Here is a 13,642-nt window from a genome sequence, read left to right as displayed (position 1 = left end):
GGGTAGCTTGGGATGAGCAGCCATGCTTATCTTAGAGGCAGTGTGTAAAGCATTTGCAAATAACCAACAGTAAAACAGTGTACGCACTACAAAAGGACACCACACCAGTTAAGCAAAATATCCAATTTTTACATACTTAAGACAAGACCAAATACGATACAAATCCACAATACTATACTTCAAAATCTTTACTTATCAAAATATGCTTTATAAAATAGCTCCTTGAGGTGGATAGCTCCGTCCGGGGCTATCACGGCATCGTGAACAACAAATCAACAGTTCTGGCTGGTCGCGAGCCAGCGACGGTGTCGGGAAGACCCGCAAACAGTACCTGTGAGACATGCAGGGCGTTCAGACCCTTGAAGTCACTCGCTTTGCAGGTCGAGCTCCTCTCTGATCGAATCAGGAGCGCTGGCAGGCGTCGGGTGCTGTGGTGCGAAGTGCAGCGTGCGGTGTCCCCAGGTCGCAGTGCGAGCAGCGGCTCGGTGACTGCGTCAGATGGCGTCGGTGAGACCAGGGTCGTGGTGCGAGATGAAGGCGGGGTTCGCCACATGCTAGCAGGTCACTGTGCCAGCAGCGGCATCGTCGCTGCTGAAGCGCCGTCGTCGGCTGACGAACTGGAGTAGATGGCACCGGCGTCGGTAAGCCAAGGCTGCGGGATGAGGGCGATGCATTGTGTAACTTACGAATGGTGCCCTCAAACCACGGTGCAAGCAGCGGCGTCGATTTCAGCGTGGAACGGCGGTGCCAGGGAGGCCAAGGAATCCTCATGAAGTAAGGCGGTGCCCACAGGTCACGGTGTGAGCAGCGGCTCGGTGGCGGCATCAACAGGCGGCATCAGTGGGAGCAAGGTCGCAGTGCAGTGGTGCCCTCTGCGGTGCCAAAGCTTCGGCGTGAAGCGAGGCGGTGCCCACAGGTCGCGGTGCGAGCAGCGGCTGGGTGGCGGCGTCAGTGAGACCAAGGTCGCGGTGCGGAGGTGCTCTCTGCAGTGCCAAAGCTTCGGCGTGAAGTGAGGTGATGCAGTGTGCGGTGCCCACAGGTCGCAGTGCACGTAGCAGCTCGTTGGCGGCATCCACAGGCGTCTTCAGTGAGACCAAAGTTGCGATGCGGCATTGCGACGGTGCTCTCTGAGGTGCCAAAGTTTTGGCATGAAGTGAGGTGGTGCGGAGTGCGGTGCCCACAGGTCGTGGTGCAAGCAGCGGCTCGGTGGCGGCGTCAACAGGCGTCGGCGGTGAGACCAAGGTTGCGGTGCGGCAGAGCCCTCTGTGGTGCCGTCAGGACATGGAGTCTGCAGCGGCGTCATAGATGTCGTTGAGTTGCTTTTCCTCTGTTTGCAGCACAAAACACACAGTCCCCAGTGCTGCAAGCAGAAGATCTTGAAGTCTTTGTTGAACCTGAGACTTCGTGAACAGGGGGCAAGCTCTACCTCAAGCCCTTGAAGAGACTCACAAATTGGGTTGCAGAAAGTCCAGTCCAGGCCTTTCACTGCCCAGGACAGAAGCAGTCACTGCAGGTCAGCCCAGCAAAGCAGTCGTTCCCTTTCGCAGCTTGTCTGGCTCTTCTTCTTGGCAGTCTTCTTTTTCCAGATGAGTTCTAAAATTCAGGGGTCTGGGACTCAGTGTTTACGTCCAAAAATCCTTTGTTCTCTTAGGCAGAGAGGGCCTGTGCCTGGCCAGAACCAGTTCTGCTTTCTCTTGTGTGATTTCCTGGCAGGAGATGGAGATGGCTTGTCAGAGGCAGACCAGGCCCTTTGAGGTGCAAGCAAATCCCCTCCCCCTTTCCCCATCACAGCCTAGATCTATTCAGCCCTTTCCTGACCTACCTAGACTATTTGTAGTCTCTCCGGCCCCCAGCCTTCTGTCATCCAAAACCTAGACAGGCAATCCATATTCCAGCAGAGGCACACAGGATGACTGAGCGAGAAAATGCCCACTTTCTAAAGAGTTCAGGCATACTAAACTTTATTTTCTTACGGAATTCCCTGGGCCAGTTATGTTTATAAGATGTTATAAACAAACCTCCCATTCTATCCTATGGGGAACTGGTAGCTTTGCAATAGTGAAAAACGAAATTGGCTGTAATTCACTATTAGGACATGCCACATACACCAGAGCATGTCCTACCTTTCACAAACATTGCACCCTGCTCACATAGGTACCACCTTGGGCCTACCTGAGGGATGTCTGACATGTAAGAAAAGGGAAGGTTAGGGACCGGCCAGTGTGTGCACTGGCCTAGTCGACATGGCCGTTACAAACTGCACGCAGACTCTGCAATGGCAGGTCTGAGTTACCATTTTCAGGGCTACTCACGGGGGTGGCACAACCACTGCTGCAGGCCCCCGGGTAGCATTTAATTCACCGGCCCTGGCTAACGCAGTGCACTTTACTAGGGGCTAACAGGAAAATCAAATATCCAATCATGGAAACATCAATCCATAACACAATTTACACAGAGCATATGCACTTTAGCACTGATTAGCAGTGGTAAAGTGCCCAGAGTCCTAAAACCAACACAAACAGGTCAGGGAAAAATAGGAAGCAAAAGCAAAAAGTTTGGGGATAATCCTGCAAAAAGGCCAATTTCCAACATTCCCACTGACTGCAGTGATGCTCATTTTACTAACAGAAGATTGAAAAGTACGCCCAAGTACACTTGACATATGGCTTTCGAAGCAGCGCCTTAATAGGTGTAGGTCTGCATGAAATCTCTTTAACTGCGACTTTACAGGGCATGGACACGTACAGAGAGAAATGAGAAAAATAACCAAAAAATAAAACACATGCACACAAATTAATGAACGAATGTCTGCAAACAGCTTAAAAAAAATATTTACTATGTCCTACTCAAACCCGAGACGTGTTATGTGAAGAAATTATGTAAATCCTGTTCAACACATGCTGAAACTAAATTTGCAGATGTGTGCTACAGTAGCTATGCATTTCACAGGACTGTATAAAATGAACTGGGATCCCTCAAGATGCTGTGCACTATGTAAGTAATATCTCATCATATAGTATAGCATGATAAATCAATGGTGGGTAGCCAGCCCTCAGATTGATTCATATAAACGACATACATGCACACTCCAAGATCTGTGTTACAGTCACATCTTGCAGACTGTTAAGGCGCAGACCCGCAATATAACCTGCACATTGCTGGCGAGTGTTACTTCCATTTCTTGCAGGCCTCCAGACCATTGCTGAAGTCTTCAAATTTCTTCTGTTCAACATCGGACTGGTGATGATATAATGATGAGTTTGGGGTCCTAAGCCAAGGCAAAGACCCCTCACATAGGTGAACTGAAAGTATCATCACAACAGAGGCTACTCGAAATGTAACATTTACTAGTGAATCTTGGTGGAATGTCACAGCATTTCTCTTCACTTAAATTACTCATGCAGAGAGTGTGAGTTGGAGCCATGCACATCGGTGAGCGCCCCCCCATCCCCCCTCCCCCGCAAACCATCAGTGTCTTGGAGCTACAAGTGGGAAGGGGTAAGTCAGTGTGGTAACACCCCGAGTCACAAGTGACTAAAAACATCTTTTGATATACTAACAACAGTGAGAGTGTCTGCCGTTCTACTGGTTTCCTAGGTTCTTGCAACATGTTCCTTTTGTTATTAATGCAATTTATTAATAACAAAAGGTAGAATCAAGGAGTATGTGAAAAAAGTGCCTCTCTTGACATGGCCCCCACTTTTTGCTTGGACATTAATGTGGTTTCGATTGTACTGCACAGGGTTATAGTGGGATATAGTGCACCCTGCCTGATGGCTGGTAAGGCCTGCTAGAGTTGTGATTTATGCTGCAGTGGCAGTCTGCGTGGCCTAGGTGAGGGGTCCCTAGGGGACCCTCTTCAGTCCCAATTCCCTTGGTACACAGGTACATTTTATTAGGGACTAACAGGTGGTCTGAAGGGCCAATTGTGGGATAGTTTTTAGGGAAGAAGCACTGACACAGGGAACCTGGTTGGCAGGGACCCAGTTGCACTACAATCAAAACCTGAGTCTGAGCTAGGTTCTTAGCGCTACAATACTCCTTTGGGCTAAACACTTAACAAACCATCTAACAGGAATAGTATGTATTGAATGTCATACCTCTTAGGTAAACAGCTGTTAGTAGCAAAATAAGTACATAAAATTGTAGGCAGTATGGAACGGAATCCTTTGTTGTGCCTGGTTTTACTTCCCAGATCTATATACTAGCACATACTAGGACATACCAGCCAAACTGCCTGCCGCACACTGCCAGCCAATTTCCTCCAACCATAGGCATTCAAAGTAGATCTGAAAAAAGTAATTTACCTTAGCAGGGAAAATATCCAACTTAACAAGCAACGTGGCCAGCTCCAGATCCTCACTGAAGTTATTCTTCAAAGGCACTGCTCTGTATCCTTAAATAAAACAAACCATCAAGAACCAGTTACAAGACTGTAAGAGAGTCAAACGATCAACACACTCCCGAACTGCCATATAATCACAATGAGGCAACTAAATTGTAAAGGGGTCCTGGTACAAGCGTGTTAGAGACTGTGGCGCGCTCTGGTACCCAAGCAGGAGCGTGGCTCGTGCATCAGCAGTAACAAAAAGCTGAGATTTCATGTACTGTCAATGCATCCTATTCATACTACACGCTGCATCGTGGATAGCAATGCAGCAAATCAAACCCATTAGCACTAATGTTTGTGAAAAGCCATACATTAAATTTTCAAGGAAGTGATGGAGGTGAACATAGTTATTTACATAGTTATTACATATTTATTTACAAAGTCTCAAACTGTTTTTTAACTGCTAGTGTTCTTCTTCCTTTGAAACTGATTATCTCATTTGTGCAGTCAAACTATTTAAACTTATATTTAGTTTAGAAAAAAACTCCCTAACTCAAAGTGGAGGGATAAAATGCTTTCATCTGTCCAACTGTGAACTTAAAACATGGCCAAATTGAGGCCGTGCTCTGTTGCACGTTTATTTGGGTGGGTATCCTTACAAAATAAAAACAAAAAACAAGGCCTTGGTTAGTGTAGAATATTTGGCACAGAACACAAACTCCCTCCTCTCCTCCCAGCATTGTTTTAAGTCACACTTTGGAAACAATTTCTGATGGGTTAAAGCAAACATTGGCAGCATCTGGGCAAAAGAGTCCCGAAATAAAGTAGCCCCCAGCTTAAAAGCAGTGTAGAGGGATTTATTATTAGCATCTTTTGGAAGTGCAACCTACATACACTGATTCCCTCGTTGCATTTGGCAAATCTGTTTACAAGTTCCTTCTTGGGCAAATAGAGAAGCTCTATTCTCCCTCAAGGCACATGCAGAACCAGTATGATGCCAAAAGAAGGTAGCTCATCTGGGCAACGTGTGTTCATGGTTTCATTTTCCTAGCCCTTGTAGGACGCTTGGTACTTCTTGCAGTACCCTCCTCCCCACCTCCACCACACGTTTTGCCTGTTATTTGATTCACCTTTGACTGAACTGTACTGGGTTCCTGCTAACCAGGTCCCAGTACCAGTGTTTTCCCTAAAAATGTACAATTGTTTACCCAATTGGCAAAACCTTTAGCAACCACTACAAGTCCCTAGTAAATTGTACCCTGGTACCTAGGGCCTGAGGTATGAAAGAGGGCACCTAAGAGCTACAGCACGAATTGTGAATGAGGCAGATACCGAGTCTTATGACCTCATGAAGGACACCCCGATTGAGGGCTTTGAACTCACCACGGAGCAGAGGAATACAGGGTCATGTTCAGGGACACTCAGAAAACCCCAAGTCAGTCCTGGATTGATTTTGTAGACTTTTCAGGGAAAACACTAGGTGGCGGGTTAAAAGGTAACAATGTGCACGATTATGATGGGCTTTATCATTTAATTATGAAAAAGCATCTGTTATGTAATTATCAAGATAAATTACATCAATACCTTGGGGACATGGGGCCAGTCTCTACCTAAGAGTTCGGGAAGAAGGCTGACCCTTTTGTAAAAACAAGAGTGTCCAAAACCAGTCATGGAGGGCGTTATTAGAAGAAAGGAGAGAAAAAGTGGACCGCTCTAAAGAATAAGAAAATGAGTACTCTGTAGGCCCCAAAAACCTGTCAAGGAGGGTGGGCCCTGAGACACCTCACAACACAAAGGTGGGCACCAGGGTAAAAACTGGGGCTTCAAGAAGGCTTTGTTCCTAAACTGTAAACAGACAGTTAAGAGAGCCAAGGTCCCTTCTTGTCCTAAAAACAAACCTACTAGTGTACCTTCAGGGGTTGCTAGTGTAGCTTTTGAGAATGATTCCTCAGATGAAGAGGTCCTCCTAGTCTTTAACTGGAAAGTGGGACCCAAAGGTAAGTTGGAGATATCAGAAAGAAGCAAACACTTCCACCACCTACTAGTGAATGGAATCCCAGCCACTGCCCTGGGAGATACCTGTGCCGGTCACACTGTTGTGCATGACAGGTTGGTACTCTCAAACCAGTATATCATGGGTGAGACTAGGAGAGTAAAGGCTATCCCAGGGGAGGTTACTGTTAGGCATGTGGCTTTAGTACTCCTATAAATAGTTGGGTCCCTTAGCTGGAGATGTGTGGTAGTCAGGACAGACCTTTCCCAGGACTGTTCCCTTGGAAACGTCCACCCAGAGGTTGGTCTGAGCCAAAGAAAGTACTGGTCCAAGGCCAGTCCTCATTAAAGGATTCGGGGGGTTGGCTGGACCTGCAGTTAGTTCAGGTAAGCCCCAAATGAAAAGGAAAAAGATAAAGTGTAGGAAAGGTGGGCAACGTGTAGCCAAGGTTTCAGTGTGCCAAGGAGATCCTACACCAGCACAGTAGAATTCCAAAGTTGGCACTGGTGTAGCCTTGCCTGATTCACAACGAGTCCTGACTAGTCAGCAGCTGTTAAGCCCGAGTTGGTGGCTCCTCATCTAACAGAAAAGAGAGTGGAAGAAGGGTGTTTACTACAGGATGTAGTAACCACCCCACTCTAAAGCAGCAGACAGCCAACCTGAACCTGAAGAAGCCTGTATGCTAGTACCTTCGCCTGCCAGTGAAGAGCTAAAGGTGTGGTTCTGGGCACTGACAGCTGTCAGCGGCCTCTGCTGGGTGTTAGCCTTTATGGCTGCACTGTTCTTGGATTGGTGGTCTGACCCCATGTCAAATAGTAAGCTAGCCACCCTGATTCTGTTGGTTATGGTGGGGTTTGTCAAGTTGTGGGTAACCTTTATGGGTAAGCTGGGGGTTACCCTTGCTAAGTTAGGGTTAGCAGAGGTAGACACCTCTGGTTCCAAACCAAATAGAATAGGCAAGGACATTAAAGAGGCAGACAAAGGACATTTTAAATAGGATCCTAACATTGTTGACACTAGTCAGCTCTAGAAAGGACGCACCTAGACAGGAGGATGTAGGACAGAGTAGTCCCTGCAACAATCCAACATGCTTCCTTACTCTTCTTCATCTGACAGACTAGAAAGACTAGGTCCCTAAGAGGTGCAGCATATCCTGTTCCATTCTAAAGTTCCCAGCACCAAAATTATACAGACTGTCGCTGCAGTCTGTGTCACAAGGTGCTCTAAAAAGTGAAAACACGACATGGCACACACTTGTGTGCCATGTCTCCTAACACTGCATCTAATATTTGAAAGTCACCGCTACAGCAGGCGTTACAGCCTCTAAGGCAGGGTACACTATATGACCCTTTCTGGCTATTTCAATTACTGAAAGTGGAAGTGAACAGGGTAGCCATCTTAAGGTATGTACTGGACACTGGTCAAAACGAGTTTCCCAGCTACATAATAGCTTAATCAAAACCTATGGTGTTTTCTATCAAACACTTCTTATTAATAAACCCACACTGTTTCCAGTGTTGAATTTATTAGTACATGTACCCACAGGAACCTTAGAGGTACCTCCTGAAACCTAAAGTCAAAAACAGGGGGACGCTTCCTAGGGAGGTGTGCAGAGTGTCACTCGCTCCCTTGAAAGCAGGGGAAGAGAAGTGAGTAGCCTAGGTCTAGGACTCTCTAATGACAAGGAAGAACAAGTCTTGTTCCTTGTTGCTCTCTCACACCCCGAAGGATTTCATGCTTCATCATTGGGCAGTTGCTCGTCGGGCCAGCGCTGCAATGCCCTACGGGTTCCCCGAAGGGTCATTTTGTCAGAAATCTACTGCAAACTGCCGTATGGTGCATGCGGGTATGGAGGGGAATAGTGAAAAGGTGCGTGCAGTGATCTAAAATTGACTAAGACTTGTTCTTCCTTGTCACTAGAGAGTCCTAGACCTAGGCTACTCCCTTCTCTTCTCTTCCCCTTCTTTCAAGGGAGCGAGTGGCACTGCACACCTCCCTAGGAACAGTGTCCCCCTGTTTTTGACTTTACATTTAACTCCTGGAGCACGGGCACTGGACCTTCAACCAGCTCCTGGTCCCCCCTCCTTTTTTCGTTTTTGACATAACCTCCTGAAACCTACCAGCCCTTTAGTGTTCTGGCTGACATTGGTCCTACCCTACTACCACAGACAAGTTTCTGACCCCCAGGGGTGAAAGCCCTCGCTCTCAGGACACCAGGAACAATGCCTACTCTGGAGAGAGGTGTTATTACCTCCTCCCCAAGAAGGCTGGTAAATCAGCATACCAAGGCAGGAGGCTTCAAAGGTCTTTGACACAATTTGACATAAGACTAAGACTTCACCAGACAGGGAAATGCCACCCAATGCCCTGGGCCCATCTGGCAACAGGACAGGCAGGAAAATTAGCTATGCAAGAGGCGTGTTTCAATGCAAGGCTGGGCCCACCTCTAGAGTGACCAAGCCTTATGTGAACACAAATTTAAAATTCCACTATCTTGTATGTGAGGAATTAGGAATTTTGGGACAGGGTGATGCCCATTCCCCAATGTGGTCATCTAGGGGGTATAGTGACCCCAGGGGTAAGTAGCCCATTGGCTACTAACCCTCACTTCCTTGAACGTAACTAAATTGATAATTTAGGGGACCCGATGATACCAAGACTTCAGACTTCCAAGGACAAATAGGAAGAAGTGGAGAAAGGAGAAGATTGCTGACCCAAGAACCAAGGAGCACGACTGACTTGGCGCCAACCCTTCCAGACTGCCTGCTGCACTCTACCCTCATGGAGCAACCGACTCATCCTGCCACTGTGTAGATTCCAAAAACCCAGAGAGCTGCCAGTGCTTTGCCAATCGCCAAAGAAACTCCCTTGGAGTAGAGGAGTTACTCCTCTGCAGCCGCAGGCACCCAAGAAGAAAAGCCAGGTACACAGACTTGCTGCCTACGGGGACTACCGACGCAGCTGCTGCCCAGAAAGAGGCAGCAATGCTCCTACAGGTCAGATCCATACTCCTTCCAAGTGTGTGGATGCCAGGACCGACCAGAGCCGCACAGTACCAATACCTGGGGTACTGACCCTTGCAGCAGCCAAGTCGGGTTGGGTCCAGTACAGACACCAACGAAGACAGACCTGCACATCGAGGGACTTCAGGGATCCACATGGAGAGTGGCCCAGCTGTCCTGTTTGCCCTTCTGCAGCAGAAACAAAGACAAAAAGTGAATCTGCGACTGCCCCCACCGAACGTTTAAAGTATTTAATTTATTTATTTATAAAATTTCTATAGCGCACAAATACCTTCCGGTGTCTCGGCGCTAGAGCTTACAGATTGCAAAAGGGTTCCTATTGGAAGTTTACTGATTAAAAAGCCAGGTTTTAAGATGCTTTCGGAATGTTAGCAGTGATGGGCTAAGTTTAATGTAGGGAGGGAGCAGGTTCCACAGTTTAGAAGCGGCAACCACAAAGCGTTTGTCTCCCCATGTGGCTTTTTTGTGTGCGTGGGATTTGAAGCTGTTGGGCTGCAGATGAACGTAATGTTCGACTAGGCGTGTAAACACAAATAGCCTTTTTAAAAAATTCTGGTCCAATGTTGTTCAATGCCTTATATGTGATACACAAGGCCTTAAACTTCGTACGGCTTCTAACCGGCAACCAATGTTGTTGACGAATGATGGGCGAAATAGATGAATACTTCGGTGTGCCGGTTAGAATCCTTGCGGCAGCATTTTGAACAAGCTGTAGTTTGTTCAAAACTTGCTCCTGCACATTCAACAATAGGCCATTACAATAGTCCACCTTAGACAATACCAAAGTGGACATTAGGGTCTTGCCTGCATTTGGGGGAAGAAATGGAAGCAATTTCTTTACCATTCTTAGGGTAAAAAAGGAGGCTGAGACCACTGCATTGGCATGGCTGACAAAAGCTAGCTTGTTGTCGAATAGAACCCCCAGATTCCTAACTTTGGATACTGGTGATGGAGGGGTTCCTAACTCCGAAGGCCACCAAACTGGGGACCAAGACGGGGTCAGCTCACCAAATACCATGACCTCAGTCTTGTCAGAATTTAACTTTAGACAATTCTGATCCATCCAGGTACTGATGGCTCTCATACCCTCCTGGAAGTTAGCGGCCACTGCTCCCCCATTTTTGTGGATCGCCAGGACCAGCTGGGTGTCATCAGCGTATGAGGTCAGTCCAATACCAAATGACTTGATCACCCTCGCCAAGTCCGACACGTAGATGTTAAAAAGTGTCGGACTTAGCGAGGAGCCTTGAGGGACTCCACAAGGCAGAGTGAAATCAGGAGAGTAATAACTCCCCATCTTCACAGACTGCTCTCTATCAGCCAGGAAGGATGCCAGGAGTGCTTTGGCTTTGCCCTGAATGCCTATTGCAGCGACACGGTCGATCAAGATGGTATGATCGACCGTGTCGAAGGCTGCAGACAAATCTAACAGTATTAGGACCGCTGCACCACCCTGGTCAATGATTATCCTGACCTCCTCTGCTGTCTTTATCAGAGCAGTCTCGGTCCCGTGGCCCTTCCTGAACCCAAACTGGGTGTCATCCAGCAGATCGTTCTGATCAATATAGTTCGACAGCTGTAAGTTCATTGCCTTTTCAAAAAATTTTGATGGATAGGGGAGCGAGGCAATAGGGCGATAGCTTTTAGGCTCTGATGGATTTAGGGTCGATTTTTTTTAAGAGAGGTTTTACAGTGTTTTTTTTCCAGATTGAGGGGTAGTCCCCTGTCCAAAACATGGCATTACAGATGTTAGTGAGCACCGGGGCTATCAGATTGGATAATGGTTTGAGGATGAATGGGGGACATGGATCCAAAGGTGATCCTGACTTAATAGTGTTCATAAGTTCTTTCATAGCCTGTTGGGATAGTGGGGAAAAAGCCTCAAAAGTTGGCTTAGGGGACGCGAGAGGGATCTCCAAGCAGGCTGAATCAGTGATAGTTCTTTTAGTAAAGTTGTTAAAGATGTCTTTGACCTTTGCCTTAAAAAATTCCGCTACCTTATTGCAGAAAATTTGAGATGGCTCTGTGGTGGCAAGAGCTGGTGGATTGGCTAATTTTTTAACCACCTGATATAGCTGTTTGCTCGAATTTTGAGCTAGTTCTATCTGTGTACTATAAAAGTTACATTTTTCTGCAATTATGAGTTTTTTATAGCTTGACAAAGCTTTCTTGTATGTATCTCTGTTGTCGTATTTCATACGCCAACGCCTCTCCAAATTTCGGCATTGTTGTCTTTCAAGCCTTAGTGGTTCCGAGAACCACGGCGCGGGGGGTTTAGTGCGGTTTGGCTGCAACTTTATGTTAGGTGCTAAGCGGTTAAAGGCATTGTTCAGCCAATGTCCATAGTTATTAGATGCTTCATGTGGATCAGATATGTCTTCTGGTCTCGTGGACTCCAAGGTATTATATAAAACGGTGGAATCAAGGTTTTTCCAGTCGCGACATTTAATCTGGGGGCGGATGGGAGGGGATAAATTTTTATGATTCCTGACTAAGATCGTGAATTTCACTGCCGAGTGATCCGTCCATATAAGCGGGAACACTGTAGGGTAAGTCATATGAGAATTGTTTGTAAATAAGCCATCCAGAATGTGGCCTGCTTGATGAGTGGCTAAGGAGACCCGCTGTTCTAAGCCAGCGGCCGAGAAGTCCGAGATAAGAGTGGACGAGTCTTTATCTGCAAGATTTTCTAAATGAAAATTAAAGTCTCCCAATATTGTGTAGTCCGAATTGGCGTCTACTGGTTCTAATAGAAAATTGAGGGATTTCAGGAAGGGTATACGTGAGGTAGGTGGTCGATACAACAGAGTTCCCTTAAAGGTTTGTATAGGGGAGAGAGTAATAGTGAAACCTAAAACTTCAGCAAAATCGCAATCTAATGGTTCTGTTTTTATAGCTAAATTGGCTCGGTGTATAATGGCTAGACCACCGACCCTTTTGCCGGATGATCTGTCTAGTCTAATCACATGATAGCCGTCCGGGGTGGCTATACTAAAATCTGGGCCAGGTGCTAGATCTGCCCAGGTCTCAGTTATAAACAGAACGTCTATATTTTGGTTGGCTATGAGTTCCGCCACGTCTTCCCTATGTTTTATAAGAGAACGTGCATTTATAAGTGTGCAGATTATGTGTTTATCTTCGTTTCTAGGGACCAGGATGGATGCTTGCTGTGAGTAAGGTAACGTAATCTTCTTAAATGAGCAGTTCAGACAGGCGTTAGAAAGTAAGTTACAAAAGGAATCAGTTTCAAAGTGAGTACAGCTCTTGTAATTTACAGTGTTTCCTATACTCAGAAGCTGCGCTCTGGAATAGGTTGTTACCTTCGTTGTGTAGTGGGTTCTGCGGGGGCCAGGGGATGTGGCGCACAGCGCGATCCCAGCGCGGACTGGCGCAGACTGGCACCCCTTTGGCTCGGCTTCGGCGCGGTAACGGCGCTCCCGCTGCGCTCGACCGCTGCGCTTCCGGGTAGCCATTTTTAAGGTCTAAGCCCCGCCCCCAGCTGGAACGCTAACTCCGTTCTGGTCGGGGAGCCGGCCCTGAGGCACAATGGAGCTCTACCCTGCCCTCCACACAAACGGCACGGAGCCGCGGTGGAACGGGGCTAGGGGTACAGACTAATCACAGTACTGCTAGTAGGTTAAAATACATTTTAAAATAACAGTTGTTACATCAATTGCATCGGATTGCAGAAGGTGCGCTTTTAACGGGGAATTTTAAAAATACTGCGTTTAGCACTGGGCTTAACAAGTATGCAGAGGAGGATCCCCTCGCAATCTGCACGAGCTCTTCACAACAAACACACAAGGAGCTGCCACCACCTTGCTAGTCGCCCGAACCCCCAGTCACGCTTCTTCTTAAGGTCTAAGCCCCGCCCCCAGCTGGAACGCTAACTCCGTTCTGGTCGGGGAGCCGGCCCTGAGGCACAATGGAGCTCTACCCTGCCCTCCACACAAACGGCACGGAGCCGCGGTGGAACGGGGCTAGGGGTACAGAGTATGTACCTGTGCTCCAAAACCCGAGTCCACAGGAGGTGACAGTGCCAAAGGGTTCCTCAGACCCACAAGAGCTAAGTCCATCTTTGGGTTTGCCCAGACAGGACTTCCAGTCACCACCTGCAGTCTCTTTCTGTTGGCCCCTACAACCGCCAGAGACTACAGCGCTGATCCAACAGCAAAAGACACCACTGCACCCGAGCCTCACAGCCCAGGGAGAAGTGGGCCAAAGGAGTCCCGACGTGCCTGAGCATCTCAAGGGTCAACCCCCCTGTGGGTTCCCCCAGACTGGTCCGCCAGTTCC

The 13,642-nt window shown here is 47.6% G+C and overlaps 1 protein-coding gene across 2 annotated transcripts in view; it reads right to left on the bottom strand.

Moving 5' to 3' along the window:
• Nucleotides 1–13,642, bottom strand: part of PLCG1 (phospholipase C gamma 1) — a 595,860-nt gene that overhangs the window by 25,994 nt on the left and 556,224 nt on the right. For both annotated transcript variants that reach the window (XM_078652159.1, XM_078652158.1), the window contains exon 30: nucleotides 4,308–4,396. In XM_078652159.1, the coding sequence (XP_078508285.1) occupies nucleotides 4,308–4,396 (89 nt within the window). The remainder of the gene's footprint in view (nucleotides 1–4,307; nucleotides 4,397–13,642) is intronic.

This window comes from Lissotriton helveticus, chromosome 7, assembly GCF_964261635.1.
Source record: "Lissotriton helveticus chromosome 7, aLisHel1.1, whole genome shotgun sequence".
Classification (NCBI taxonomy): Eukaryota; Metazoa; Chordata; class Amphibia; order Caudata; family Salamandridae; genus Lissotriton; species Lissotriton helveticus.
This window is presented reverse-complemented; position numbering and strand designations above follow the sequence as displayed.